Source organism: Phoca vitulina, unplaced genomic scaffold, assembly GCF_004348235.1.
Source record: "Phoca vitulina isolate PV1807 unplaced genomic scaffold, GSC_HSeal_1.0 scaffold4, whole genome shotgun sequence".
Classification (NCBI taxonomy): domain Eukaryota; kingdom Metazoa; phylum Chordata; class Mammalia; order Carnivora; family Phocidae; genus Phoca; species Phoca vitulina.
The window spans coordinates 8,120,690-8,136,511 of record NW_022589707.1 but is presented as its reverse complement, the minus strand read 5'-3'; the positions used below and the strand labels follow the sequence as shown (position 1 = coordinate 8,136,511).

General features: G+C 39.3%; 1 protein-coding gene across 1 annotated transcript in view; it reads left to right on the top strand.

Annotated features, from left to right (window-relative positions):
- Positions 1–14,971, top strand: part of TTC26 (tetratricopeptide repeat domain 26) — a 54,693-nt gene extending 39,722 nt beyond the window's left edge. The window contains exons 15-18 of the mRNA XM_032401480.1: positions 3,717–3,786; positions 4,618–4,724; positions 10,601–10,734; positions 12,569–14,971. Of these exons, the coding sequence (XP_032257371.1) occupies positions 3,717–3,786; positions 4,618–4,724; positions 10,601–10,734; positions 12,569–12,680 (423 nt within the window). The 3' untranslated portion in view covers positions 12,681–14,971. The remainder of the gene's footprint in view (positions 1–3,716; positions 3,787–4,617; positions 4,725–10,600; positions 10,735–12,568) is intronic.
- The last annotated feature ends 851 nt before the right edge of the window (positions 14,972–15,822 follow it).

Sequence of the window (15,822 nt, the reverse complement as noted above, 5' to 3'; positions counted from 1 at the left end):
AGTATTCTTGGCTGCATATTTTTCTCATTTAGTGCTCTGAATATATCATGCCAATCCTTTCTGGCCTGCCAGGTCTCTGTGGATAGGTCTGTTGCCAATCTAATGTTTCTACCATTGTAGGTTACATATCTCTTCTTCCGAGCTGCTTTCAGGATTTTCTTTTTATCTCTGAGACTCGTGAGTTTTACTATTAGATGTCAGGGTGTTGACCTATTTTTATTGATTTTGAGAGGGGTTCTCTGTGCCTCCTGCATTTTGATGCCTGTTTCCTTCCCCAAATGAGGGAAGTTCTCTGCTATAATTTGCTCCAATATTCTTCTTCTTCTGGGATTCCAATTATTCTAATGTTGTTTCATCTTATGGTATCGCTTATCTTGAATTCTGCCCTCGTGATCCAGTAGTTGTTTATCTCTCTTTTTCTCAGCTTCTTTATTTTCCATCATTTGGTCTTCTATATCACTGATTCTCTCTTCTGCCTCATTTATCCTAGCAGTTAGTGCCCCCATTTTTGATTGCACCTCATTAATAGCCTTTTTGATTTCGACTTGGTTAGATTTTAGTTCTTTTATTTCTCTAGAAAGGGTTTCTCTAATAACTTCCATGCTTTTTTCAAGCCCAGCTAGTATCTTTAAAGTGATGATTCTGAACTCTTAGATCCAACATCGTACTAATGTCCGTATCGAGTAGGTCCCTGGCAGTCGGTACTACCGCTTGTTCTTTTTGTTGAGGTGATTTTTTCCGTCTTGTCATTTTGTCCAGAGGAGAATAGATTAATGAGAGAACAGAATGCTAACAGGATAACAACGTCCCCAGAAAATATACTCTAAACAAATCAGAGAAGACCTGAAGCCAGGGGAAAAGAAAGGAAAAGAAAGAAAAAAGAAAAAGAAAAAAAAAAAGAAAAAGATAAAAACAAACAAAAACAGAACAAAACAAAAAAAACAGAATATGATCAAATATGATCAGGCTGGTGCATAGATTAGTGCCACACACTAGATTTTGGGTGTATTTTGGTCTGTTAGAAGAAAGTGCCTCCCAAATTTTTAAAGAAAGAAAAACTTATATATGTACAAATATAAGGGTTCATATGATGAAGGGATGGAATACGACTGTAAAGATGAAAATTATAAAAAATTTTATAAAAGGAATTGATAAGAAGTTGTTTGAGAAAAGAAAGAAGAGGATTTTAAAAAAAAAGGAAAAAAAAGGAGAGAATGTGATCAGGCAGGAGAGTAGAACAAAACCATACACTAGAGATTTAGGGTATATTTTGATCTGTTAGAAGAAACTATCTCAAAATTTTAACGAGAGAACAACTTATATATATATATGCCGAAAATAAGGGTAACTACTATGAAGGGATAGAATATGACTCTAAAAATGAAAAATAAAAATGTTTTTTAAAAAAGGTATTGATAAGATGTTGGTTGAAAAAGGGAAAAAGAAAAATTCAAAAAAAAAAAAAGACAGTTAAAAAAAAAATTAACTTTGAAAGACTAAAGAATCATGGTAAAAAAGGCATGGATTCTATGTGCAGTATTCCCCTAGCGCTGGAGTTCTGCCATTCTCATTGATCAGTAAACTTGGTCTTGTCTGGCTGTTCTCGCTGATCTTCTGGGGGAGGGGCCTGTTGCCATGGTTCCCAAATGTCTTTGCCGGAGGCGGAATTGCCCCGCCCTTGCCGGTCTGGGCTAAGTAATCTGCTCAGGTTTGCTCTCAGGAGCTTTTGTTCCAAGCTTTCGGTACAGCTTTGGAGGCCAAGAGTGAAAATGGCAGCCTCCCAATCTCCGCCCTGGCGGAGAACTCGGGGTCCCGCTTCTCAGTGCGCCCCCAGAGAAAAGCAGTCAGTCACTCCCGTCTCCCCGGTCTCCGGCCGCACTCCGTGCTCACCCGGTCTGTGACCAAGCATTTCTATCTCTGGCACCCAACCCCGTGTGGAGTCTCCAAACCCAGCAGATCCCTGCGGTGCGCTCCCGCGCTGCTCCTCCCAGGGGAGGAAGGGGAGTCTCCCCGGATCTGCTGCTTGTTGGGTCCCTGCTGGAGGAGCAGTGGCCCGACTGTGCCGCGGATCACGGTTTATGGCAACCCCGAGCTGAGAGCCCGCGCCTTGGCTCCGTCCCTGCAGCCGGCTTCCCCGCTCTGATACCTGGGAGCTCTGCCGCACTTGGCACCCCCGGTCTTTCTGTGACCCCAAGGATCCTGAGACCACACTGTCCCACGAGGGTTCCACCCCCTGCTTAGCCACTGGAGTGACGTCCCTCAGCGGAGCCGACTTCTAAAAGTTCCGATTTTGTGCTCCGCGGCTCTATCACTTGCCAGAAGCGGCGGACAGAGGCCCCTCCCCCGCCGTCTATTCTCCCGAATATCGCCTCGGATTCACTTCTCTGCCCATCCTACCTTCCAGAAAGTGGTCGCTTTTCTGTTCAGAGAGTTGTTGCTATTCTTTTCTTCGATCTCCTGTTGAGTTTGTAGGTGTTCAGAATGGTTTGATCCCTATCCAGCTGAATTCCTGAGACCAGACGAAATCCTGGTCTCCTACTCCTCCGCCATCTTGCTCCGCCCCCCCCCCAAACAGACTCTTAACTATAAAGAACAAACTGGGGGTTGCTGGAGGGCAGGGTTGAGGGATGGGCTAAATGGGTGATGGGAATTATGGAGTGCACTTGTGCTGAGCACTGGGTGTTGTATGTTAAGTGTTGAATCACTAAATTCTACACCTGAAAGTAATATTACACTGTACATTAGCTAACTGGAATTTAAATAAAAACTTGAAAAAAAATAATTAAAATAAAAACATTGTTATCTTTTTCTCACTGAAATAAAAAGTTCAGGGGCAAAGGATTATAAAAATTTCCTTTGTTCTTAGGTTACATTAAAAAGTACAATGTAAATAGACATATAGATTTTATAGCCATATTACTGTTTTCCTTTTTCTGCTATATTTTATAAAAGCATAACATATGTTGAGAAAAGTATCCAAATTAAACTATAGAGCTTGATGAATTTTTGAAGTGAATGTACCCAAATAATCAGTCTTCAGATCATGAAACAGTATTGTCTTAACTCCATAGAAACGTCCTCATCTCCTTGTTTGAGTCCGTCCCTTTCTCCCAAGGCTAACCACTATTTTGACTTCTAATTCCATAGACTGATTTGGAATCATTCAAAGCAATTCAGTTGAATTATTCAATTCAATTTCGTTATCATTTAGCAAATTGTTCCACTTGTTATTATTCAAATTCTAATTATTGTCTAACTTCCATTATGTCTTTGTGAGTTATTTTAAAACATGTGTCATAATTTTCAAGTATGTGTATTATCTTGCCCAGGCTATTTCATTTTGATTTCTAACTTAATCGTATTGTGGTCATCCAGTGTACTCTGTATTACACCAGTCCTTCAAAATTTGTTGAGGCTTGCTTTACTGCCCAGTAACATGGTCATGTGTCCTTGAACAAAATAGGTGTTACGCAGTTGTTAATTATTCTGTTCAAATCTTCTATATCCTTACCAAATTTCTTCGGTCAGCTTGTGATATCAATAACTGAGAGAAGTGTGTCAACATCTCCATAGTTTTGTCCTTTTCTTAGTAGCCTGTAGAGAATTTGACCATCTGTAAGGCTACACTAAGTATTAATCAAATAAAGCAAGCTGATATGGTATTTTTACCGCAAAAATATCTTCATGTTTATTCCCTTTCTTTCCTCTTCTTACAGGTTTTCCTTTTAATCCAAAGTGAGAAGATGAAAAATGATTACATTTACCTCAGTTGGTTAGCTCGGTGCTGTGAGTCTTCTTTTAAATGTTACAGAGGAATCCTCTTTTTCTTCTCTGTTGCATAATCTTCTGGATGGAAATTAACAGTGAACATTTCTAAATTTGTTTCATAGAATGAGTAAACACTGAAATTAAGCATCGTTAATACAACTCAATAAGGGTGGTCCTGTACATGTATTACATACATTTACCTTGTGATTAGTTCTACCATACAATGTTGACCTAGCATGAACAGTCCTGAAAGATGCCAAATTTTTCCATCAGCCCTGTTAAAGTTTCCAGAATCTCAGTTTACAGGGTTCTTTGTTAAGTGATACTGTTATGCTAATTTTACCTTTTCATTATGATGCAGGCCTGAAAAGTGATAAAATGTCAAAAACGTAATCTTTTTGTATATTATGTAGCCTACAACCTCTATCTGTCTCTCCCTCTTCATTATCTTTTCTTGCTTCTCTTTTTCCCCTGGATTTAAAATGTTCACAGAGTTTTTAAAGTCATGGGAAAATTTCAGCAATCAGATGTTCTAAGTGAGGCTGAAACTATATAAGTGGGATTGAATGAATGATACATGACTTTTAAGCAGATGAGAAAAGTGGGAACTACTGGAAATCAACCCAATCTAAAAACAAACAATTATGTGAATCCTAACTTAAGTATTTTACATATGGTAGAGTTCTGATGGAGAACCAGCTTAATGCTAACATTGCAAACTTTCTACATAAGAGCTGTTTACCATTTCTTTGTCTGTTTGGAACATAGAACCAAATCCAAAGAATAACAAGATGCAGAATTATATTTCCTATACATTTAAGAGGCAAAAATCTTTGCTTCTTTTTGTAGATATCATGAACAAGAAACCAAGACTAGCCTGGGAACTTTATCTCAAGATGGAAACCTCTGGCGAGTCCTTTAGCCTCTTACAGCTCATTGCTAATGACTGCTACAAGGTGAGTCTGAGTGAGATCTAAAGGGAAAACTGAAGATCAGTCTCACGTGCTACACTGATTAATTATTAGGGAGAGGTGTCCTAGAGATTAAATGGCCATTGGTAAGAGGATTCACATAGAACTATCAGAAATGTCATCCCTGGGGCTCCTGGCTGGCTCAGCTGGAAGAGCATGGGACTCTCAATCTCAGGTTTGTGAGTTCAAGCCCCATGTTGGATGTAGAGATTACTTAAAAATAACATCTTTAGAGGCACCTGGGTGGTTCAGTGGTTAGGTGGCTGACTCATGATCTCAGCTCAGGTCATGATCTCAGGGTCGTGAGTTCAGGCCCCATGTTGGGCTCCATGCTAGGTGTGGCACCTACTTTAATAAATAAATGAATAAATAAAATCTTTAAAAAAGAAAAAGAAATGTCATCCCTTTCATGAACAAACTGAACTCAAAGATAGACAGCATTTCAGGGTTTTACATGTATATTAAGTATGTATGCATATAAGTGAAATATGAAACAATGTATATGAAACAATGATTCAGAGAGATTGTTTTAGATTTCTAAAGGTTGTGTGTGAGTCTTTAGATACCATCCAAGTAGAGATATTCATCTGGTAGTTGGAAACTTGGTTCTGAAGCTCAAGAAAGATGTCTTCTGACATGTAGAGACATAGATTTGGATAAATCATCACCATTTCAATAGTAATTAAAGCCCTGGAAAACAAGATTACCCAGGTAAGGAAGGAAAGTGAGAAGAGTAGAGAGTTGCAAACCAAACCTTGGGGAATACTTAGGTGCAAATTGTAGACAGGAGAGACAAAGGAACCAGAAAAAAAAAAAAAAGAATAAAAAAGCACTCAGATTTAGTAAAGGACTGTGTGTGTATGCAGGAGCGGGTCTGTGTGTGTGTGGGGGGGGAGTTGGAAAGGCAGGGAGAAGGAGAGAGGACTTTGGGGCCCTATCCTATAGATTAAAAGCTTTTTTACAAATTAGCCTCAAATTCTGGAAATTCCTTTTTTTGGAATATTTCTTCCTGTCCAAAAAACATGCAAATGTTAGGTAAAGAGAGTCTAGTGTTAAATTAATTAATAATAGCTCATTTCAAAATGAATCATTACTAAAATAAAGTCAATCACCATCAATGGAAAAGGTTTTAAAACATGGGAAACTTAAAAATGTTTAACATGACTTAGTAGATGGCAATGACATTAAGTGAGTTAGAGGAGACAGAGGGAAAGAAAACATTCAGAGAGGAATTTTGTTCAGTTGTAAATGTATTAAATCTGAAGTGTGTTTGGGGCTCCAGGTAGAGAGGTATTACATGTGGGAAATTATCAGGGCGAGCCTGGAGCTCAGATGTTCATGTGAGAAGTCAGGATTAGAAATGCAGTTTTAGAAGTTAACAGTAGGGGCACCTGGGTTGCTCAGTCAGTTAAGCATCCAACTCTTGATTTCAGCTCAGATTGTGATCCCAGGGTTGTGGGATTGGCTCCGTGTGCTGGGCATGGAGCCTGCTTAGGATTCTCTCTCTCCTCTCCTCCCTCTCCCTCTGTCCCTCCCCCTTCCCCACACGTGTGCATGCTCTCCCTCTCTCTCAAAAAAGAAAGAGAGAGAAGTTAGCAGTAGTTAATGGTGGTGGTGGTAGTGGTCGTAATAGTAATAGTAGTAGCAGCAGCAAAGTATGGGAGAGAATGAGGTTAACCAGTGAATGGGATGAGGAACCACGTGGACACCAGTGTTTAAGGGATAGAAATAGAATCAGTGAAAGAGACAGAGAATGAAGATGGACATAAAGAAAGAAAAGAACCGGGAGGGGGGGAAAGTGCTTTTCATTCCTGTTTTTCTTGTTTCTATTTTATCAAAAGCGAAGGGAGAGAATGTCAAGTCTGCAACCTGATGGAACTGTATGAGACCTGAGAAAACAATAGTGCGTAGACAAGAGAATGAGATTAGAAAGCAGATTCAGTGAGTGTAGACTACAGTAAAAAAATTTTTTCAAAAAACAATTGATGCTAAGGATAAGGGAGGAAATGTGTTGCTAACTTAAAAGGGAAAACGGGGTTAGGGATTAGGGGTGGGGGAGTATTTTTCCAGGTGGAGGGAGAGGTTTTTTCTTTTAGAGTAGGGAGTAAGAGTATATCCTTAGGCAGTGAAGCTGTTGAACAGAGAGATATTAAAGATTCAAGAGAGTAGGAACATTTTTTTTATTATTATGTTACGTTAGTCGCCATACAATACATCACTAGTTTTTGATGTAGTGATCCACGCTTCATTGTTTTAGAAGATTTAAGGAACATTTTTGACGGAGGAAGACCCTAAAAGAGATGAGAGGAAGATGGGGTAAAGATCAAAGGAAGATAATGACCTTGAAAAACAATTTAGCATAACCTACTGTCTCAGTGGCTCCATGGCCACCCATTAGTTTGGTGAGTCACTGGAAGGGTTCACATGACTCAAAGTTACACTCATGGCTGAGACTTATTACAATATAGAAAAAGCAGGAAAAAGATATGTATAGGAGAAGACTGGAGAGGTCAAATCCAGACTTTTTTGCCCTACCTCTGTGCTAATTGCACACTCACGTCTTTCTCCAGCTGCAAACTACAGAGACATGTGCGAGATATCCAGGAAAAACAGAAAAAGCAAGTAGGGAAAAAATGGCAGAATTAAGTCCTAACATGGCAATAATTGCATTAAATGTAAATGGTCTAAATATGCCAATTAAAAGGCAGACATTGACAGGATGGATAAGAAACCATGACCCAACTATGTGCTTTTTACAAGAAACTCACTTCAAATATAATGACATAGGTAGGTTGAAAGTAAAAGGACAAAAAAAATATATACTGTGAAATAGGCAGTTTCTTTAACAAACAAACATATGCTTACCATATGACCCAGCAATCACCCTCCTGGGCATCTATCCCAGAGAAATGAAACCTGTGTCTACACAAATACCTATTCCCAATGTCAACAGCAGCTTTATTTGTAATAGCCAAAAACTGGAAATAATCCAAGTGTCCTTCAGTAGTGAATGGTTAAACAAACTGGTTTGGGTTGGACTACTACTCATGGATAAACAGGAATGGTGATGACAAGCCTGACTCCATTTCTTGATGTTTGACTGCTGACAGCTTTTAAGCCTCACCCTTCCCTCTTCCCCCTGTGCCCCACATCTGGACAAGATGATAAGAAATGCTAGGTAGTCCCTTCTCTGACGCCATCAGGTGATTCAAACCACACAAGCCCCTGCTCCTGCTCGGGAACCTCATTCCAGCCCCACCCCCGGCCACAATAAAAACCCAGCCAGTCTCCTTGCCTTGCTCTCTCAGGCCATTTGGAGACTGCTTGAGAGGCCTGACCTACTTCCCCCACAGAACTCAATTATATAAGTAAGAAATCTTTCCATGCTCTCTTGGTGTGTGTGTGTGTGGCATCATCACTCTTGATATCCAAACCAACTTTGGGTGGAGGTCCCTCCTACTTTTTTAGAGTTATATAATAGGAGCAAACTATTGGTACACACAATAACTCGGATTTTTTAATCTTTTTTTTCAAAGACTCTATTTATTTGTCAGAGAGAGAGAGAGCGAGCACAAGCAGGGGGAGTGGCAGGCAGAGAGAGAAGCAGGCTTCCGGCTGAGCAAGGAGCCTGATGCGAGACTCGATCCCGGGACCCTGGGATCATGACCTAAGCTGAAAGCAGATGCTTAACTGACTGAGCCACCCAGGCGCCCCATAACTCGGATTTTTTTAATTGAAGTATAGTTACACACAATATGACATTAGTGTCAGGTGTACAACATAGTGATTTGACAACTCTGTGTGTTATGCTGTGCTCACAGTGTAGCTACTGTCACCATACGCTATTATAAACCATTGACTATATTTCCTATGCTGTACCAAAATAACTTGGATTAACAAGGAATAACGAGGACATTATCCTGAGTGAAAAAACTCAATCTCAAAGGGTCCTGTACTGCTTGATTTCATATACATATATATGATATTTGTGAAATGACAAAACTGTAGAGATGTAGAACAAATTGGTGAGGGGCACCTGGGGGGCTCAGTCGGTTAAGCGGCTGCCTTCAGCTCAGGTCATGATCCTGGGGTCCTGGGATCGAGCCCCACGTCCAGCTCCCTGCTCAGTGGAGAGCCTGCTTCTCCCTCTCCCTCTGCCTGCCACTCTGCCTACTTGTGCTCGCTCTCTATCTCTCTGTCAAATAAATAAAATTAAAAAAAAAAATTGGTGATTGCTGGGAGTTAGGGCTGGTGAGCAGGGAGGGGAGCGCACATGACTATAAACAGGTAGCACAGCCTTGTGGTGATGGAATAGTTCTGTATCTTGATAGCAGTGCTAGTTACGTGAGTCTACACATTTGATAAAATGACGGAACTACACGCACGCATTGTAGCAATGTCAACTTCCTGGTTTCGATACTGTGATATTGCACTATGGTAAGCCGTAACTGGGGGAATTGGGTGAAAGGTACACGGGACCTCTTTGTACTGTCTTCATAACTTCCTGTAAATCTAGAATTATTTCAAAATAAAATGTTCTAAAAAATGAACCAACTAGAGTTATGTCCAGCAATATAGATGCATCTTAACATATGCAAGACACAAAAGAATATTATGGTATTCGTATAGATAAAATTTTGAGAGGCAGAATTTAATTATATTGTCTAAAGGTATATACATAGGTAATAAAACTGTAAAAAAAAGCCAAAGATTTTGACAAAAACTGATGACCATAAAAGTTGGAATAGTAGTTGCTTCTGGAGGGAAGGAGAAGATTGTGGTTTGGAAGCGACACAGAGAGCTTCTATTTTGCTGTCAATGTCTTGTTTCTGGACCTGGGTAGTGATTACACTTGCACTCATGTTATAGGCATTAAACTGTACATTTGTGTTTCATATACCATTCTCATTGTTATTTCACCCAAAGTAATTTGAATAGAATTTAGGAAGAAGGATTAACCTTGAAAAGGAATAAGAACACTTCTTCCTATGAAATGGGCAGAAATGAGGGAAGGATGAATGAAAGTACAAATATAATTTGAATTGAAGGGAGGAAAGTTGTGTTTTCCCTGAAAGATAGAAAAACAATAAGCTAAGAATGCAATAGAGATCTTAAGGAAACTGGCAAAGGTTTAGAACAACAGTTTACAGGAATTGAGAGGTAACTAAACCACCCTGAACAAGGGGGATTGCCCAGCAATTTGAAGCCTTCAGCGAATGGCAACACTACATTTATAATGGCCAGTCAAGAAAACTCATCTAAGCAGAATTTAATGGTATTAGGCATGCTCTATGAGGCCAAGGAAATGTGTAGTATATTTGGGAAAGAGGTCTATCAAAATGAAGTAAACATTTAGAAGATTTGGTGTTTAGAGTAGCAGTATCCATCTAGGCATTTTGAGAATTTAGGAACAAGGTCAAGAAAGGTAATGTTCTCTTGGGTTGAACATGATCAAATTAGCATAAAATGAATGATAGTAGTCATTTACAGAAGGTATCGAGGAAACCTGAAAGATACCCTGCTCAAATCACAATCATTGGTTTATCATCAAGATTACACTATAATTAGAAGAAATGATAAATGTGTTGATTAAATCATAACTTGACTATATGTAGGAAAAATGTTATATTGTTGAAAACTGAATGAAGGTAAGTTGATATAAATTGAACCGTGTACTCAAATTGTGATTTTCCTTTTTGTTTTAATAAGAAATTGAAGTTTTATCCAGTTTGCTAGCTGAAAATGTTATCACTAACCATACACTTTTTTATACAGTTCTGTTTCATGGTATGTTTACATTTAGTTTCATTCTGTGCAATCTTTTGAGTACAAGTATTATCACAATATTTTCTTTTAATCAGATGGGCCAGTTCTACTACTCAGCCAAAGCTTTTGATGTCTTAGAGAGACTGGATCCCAACCCTGAATATTGGGAAGGCAAGAGGGGTGCCTGTGTGGGCATTTTCCAGATGATCTTAGCTGGAAGAGAACCCAAGTAAGTAATCGGACAAGAGACACTACCTCTGTCCTTTTGCTGGTTTGTGAGGAAAAAGAATTGTTTTCTTGGATGCCATCTTCTGAAAACCCAAAACTATAATGATGTTTTATAATGATGAATAGAAGATTAAGGTGTTTCATATTTCTATCTGACTTTTTTCCTCCAGAAATTTTTTATGTTGTAAAATCGGGTCATTCTAAATCATAGGTACTAGGGACAGTGAGCATACTATAGCTTTCAAATGTAAGAGTAAGATCTATATTTGGCTCCAAATGAATTGTCATTTTCATTAAAAAAAGTCTTTTTCAATCTCTTCTACTCTTTCCTTTGCCTATTGGCTTTTTCATGTCTTTTAGTTTAGGCTTCAAAGAATTAGGAATGGAGTGGGTATGGTTGATAATTCTTTTTTTTGTCTTTTGCCTTCCCATATTCCAGGAAATACCGAGACAGTAGAGTACATAAAATTAAATGGCATACAGTTCCACTTGTAACAAAAATGAAAATACTTAAAACTAAATTTCGTTTTCTAAAAATAACTTTGTGGAATGTATCTGTTACTGGTAAATGAATAGGAGATGTGATTATTTTTTATAAGTAAATAATCTATCAAAAATTACTTCATGCCTTGTATTTACTTCCAATCCTAAATACAAGTTTAAAGAATTTGATTAGGTGAAAGAAGATGCTTGAGGGAAAAAAGAAATAGAAAATACAAATGAACTCTTATGGAAGAGGATCAATAGGCAGTCACCTATACATTTGGTAAGGTAATAGGGAAGTTTTAGTATGCATTACTTAAAACATGAGTTTTAATTTTAATTAAATTTAAATTACTTAAAACATAAATATTGGGGGGGGGACTCCTGGGTGGTTCAGTTAGTTAAGCATCCGATTCTTTTTTTTATTTTAAAATTTTATTTATTTGAGAGACAGAGAATGAGCGAGCGAGAGAGTACAAGCTGGGAGAGGGGCAGAGGGCGAGAAAGAAGCAGACTCCCCGCTGAGCAGGGAGCCCCATGCTGGCTCAATCCCAGGACCCTGGGATCATGACCTGAGCCGAAGGCAGATGCTTAACGACTGAGCCACCCAGGAGCCCCAAGCATCCGATTCTTAATCTCAGCTCAGGTCAGAAAAATTAATAACATGTATATAGATAGTATAAGTAAATAAGGAAAACTTGGGTTAGTGAGACGGAGTTCATAGAATTTCCATTTTATGGAATATTACTCAGCCATCAGAAAGATTGAATACCTACCATTTACATCGACATGAATGGAACTGGAGGGTATTATGCTTAGCGAAATAAGTCAATCAGAGAAAGAAGATTATCATATGGTTTCACTCATATGTGGAATATAAGAAACAGTGCAGAGGATCATAGGGGAAGGGAGGGAAAACTGAATGGGAAGTCAGCAGAGAGGGACAAAAACCTTGAGAGACACTTAACTCTAGGAAACAAACTGAGGGTTGCTGGAGCGGAGGTGGGTGGGAGGATGGGGTAATTGGGTGATGGGCATTAAGGTGGGCACGTGATCTGATGAGCACTGAGTGTTATACGCAACTGATGAATTATTGAACACTATATCTGAAACTAATGATGTACTATATGTTGGCTAATTGAATTTAAATTGAAAAAAGAATTTGCATTTTACTATGCCACCATAAAAATAGAAGGCTTGGGAGTTCATAACTGGTTTGTGAATACATAGTGACATAGTCTATTACTGAAGATGTCCTACTGGAAGTATGTGAAGAACAAGTATGAGTTTATGTTCCCTCTTAATTTACATGCTGTATTGAAACACTTTGTCCTTTCAAATCTTTTCCTCAGAGAGACCCTTCGAGAAGTGCTCCATTTACTGAGAAGCACAGGTAACACCCAAGTGGAGTACATCATCCGGATCATGAAGAAATGGGCCAAAGAAAACAGAGTGCCTGTCTAAAATAGCTCCAGAGTCCTCGGGAACCAGTCAGCACTTTGATGTGAAATTGGAAATCATTTTCCTCAAGTTTAATGTAAGATGCAGGGCTCTGTTCTTGGACATTTCCTTCCTTGCCCTTCGAGCCAAGATCAGTGACTGACTTGCTTAGAACTAGCGTCCTGGCTGAACTAAGTGCCATAGTCCACGCTGTGGCCCCTGTATGATCCGACTAGCAATAAGACTTTGGACTTGTCTGGTGCCTTTCTTCCAAAAATACTCAGAGAACTCTTACATAATTTGCTGACTTTAAGGAGAATGGCATCATTTTTTTTAATATTGGCATTCCATGGCATTTTCCTCTCACTGCAATAACAAATGCCTTTAATGCTCAAAAGTCACTATCATTCTGTCATCTTCATCTTAGCCATCTGTACATTATCCCATTTTCCTGCGGAATTCCAGAAAGAGTTTCGTAATGCGTTTCTGAATCTCGGGAGAACAGAGGTTATAAGTAGCGAGATGATTCTAAGAGTGGCAGTAAGATCCTTTATCAAACTCATTAATAGATAATGGACTTTGGGGATTACTCTTGCAGTAATTCTGATGATAAATAACATGTTACAGTAGAGTAACAGGAGTACTGGAGTTTTTTAAAAGGTGAGTGCTATGAAAAAAATCTGTGTGGTACATTTAAAGGTATCCAAGAGATAGTGTTCAGATTGCCTTAGTCACTTCTCCATTATATTGTAGGGAACAAAACAGGGTAGGGATTTTCTTTTCATATACCGTGCTGAATAAACATCAATTTTGAAAGTAGGGCTACAAAGATTATATATATGCAGTGTGGCTATTTATTAATATAATGATAATAAAGCATGAACTGTGCAGAGCCCTTTGATGAACCTCCTAATGGCTGCACTCTGTCCTAAGTCATATTCCGGCCCCATGTTTCTGAGTTCTTGCGACATAAACCCATTATACGACTGAGCAGTTTTAGACTCACGACTGATTTTTCAGAAAATAGACATACCTGTTTTTCTCTACCAGATTACCTTTGTTTCTTTTTTTTTTTTTTGTATTTTGTTTCTGTTAGTTTAAGGCCCCCAGCCTTACAGGTGTACAAAGTGCAGAGCCATCCCTGTCCGGCATGAGAACTGAAAGAAAGTCCTAATTCCTTGAGCACTACAGACAGCTTAGAGAATTCACGCCCCCGGCACGCGCTGCGGCCGAGGAAGCTGTACAGCATGGAGCCGGGAACATGGCAGGGGAGCAGCCAAGGAGAGAAGATCAGTGACTTCAGGGAGCCTTTGCTTTCTGGACAGTTGCAAGAGGTCCTTTCAGTTCCTGTCTTTTATCTTAGACCCAAATCTAATCAGTTCAGAGCACAACTGGCCCAAATAACTGAATTTTAGAAAACAAAATTGCATCATTTTTTTCATATGCCAAAGCTTCTACTTTCTCATTAATGCTGTTCCTACTTTTTCAGTAGTTGGTTCTCAGCATCTAAGGTACTCGGTGGATCAGAGCTGGGCAGAACCTGCTATAATTTTAGAATTATCTTGTGACTCTTACTTACTTAAAATATTAGGAAACATAGTAGTGGAAAAAGACAGACGGAACACCTCTGTGGCTTTTGGCAAAGAAATTTGTCTTCCAGTTAATTGCTATTATTTTCAAATTTCCTATACTTGATAAGCTTTTCCATTGATGGTGATTTACTTTTAAATGAGCTTTTGTTGAATTTAACACTCTTGTGTCTCCCTGCCATTTTCCTGTCTCTTGGGAAAAGCAGATATTCCAAACGTAGCAATTCCTGGAATTTTTAAACTAATTTTTAAAAAGTTTTTAATCTATAGAAGTGAGCCAAAAAAGCCTAAGGACTAGTTTAAGAGGGGTACCATCCAATTCTGTTAGTAAGGATAGCTACTTCTGAACTGTGTTGGCGGAGTCTCAAGATTGCAGAGTCGCGCTGCAGGGCGGTTTCTCTTACGTGTGATGATACAGGAGAGAAGGGGGATGCAGGCTGAGGAATGTAGGGTCGTGTGTACAGTTCAGAACATCCCTGTACTATGTACAGTTGGTAGCAGAGATTACTTGCAAATGGAAAACATTTTTAATTATTTTTGTATTCCAAAAGAATTATTATATTGTACTGTAATACACCCAAATTAAAGTTTATTGTTTGGTCTCATTACGGTATCCTGTTGAGTGTGGTGAATGCAGGTCCTGGGTATGTCATGGGCCTTCTCCCCTTTCTTGACCCCAGAGTGGAGGGAAAAAAATAAAGTTTGGGGCTCCACAGGTACTCTTTATGAGAGAGGAAAGTAGATATTTTTTTCGAAGCTTGTCCACTAGGGCTGTGGTTCCTGCTTGGGCATGTTAAGTTTGGCTCTTCGCTGAGTCATAGCTCATTTCAAAAGTGTTATAGCCAGTGCATAGTATGATACCTTGCACAAGAAAGCTCACTGATACTTGTTCGCTGAATAATTAAGCATATCGTAGCTGGTAGAGCAAAGGACTTGTGAGACCTGACCTCATATAATTCTGACTCCCATCTAATTATTGTTTTATTGTGTGCCAAGCATATCCTAGGAGCTAGGGATGCAAAGATAGATAACGCAAATCCCGACCCTTAAGAAGTATATACAACTGAACACAGTAGTGTGTGATTGTTGTCAGCAATAGGAACAAAGTATTGAGAGAAAATAAGGCAATGGGTTGGGGCGCCTGGGTGGGTCAGTTAAGTGTCCGACTCTTGATTTCCGCTCAGGTCGCGATCTCGGGGTTGTGGGATCGAGCCCCGCATCGGGCTCCATGCTCAGTGCGGAGTCTGTCCCTCGTCCTCTGCTGTTCATGCTTGCTTTCTCTCTCTAAAATAAATAAATGAATCTTTAAAAAAAATAAAAGAAGGCAATGGGAATGTTTGTATCCCTTATAAATTGACACCTCCTGCCTCCTTGGGGAGCAGCAATCAGAATGGATCCTGAAACTCCGCAACTAGCAAGATGCCCCGGCTTCCAGCATGTGTGCAGCATGTGCGACATACATCCAAGCACATGGAAGCCGAGGACTGCTTTCCCGCTTTAAGGCTTCGTACACTTAAATAGTAGAGAGCAAGTGGGCATTACCAGATCATAATACTTATATCTACTTTCTAATGGCA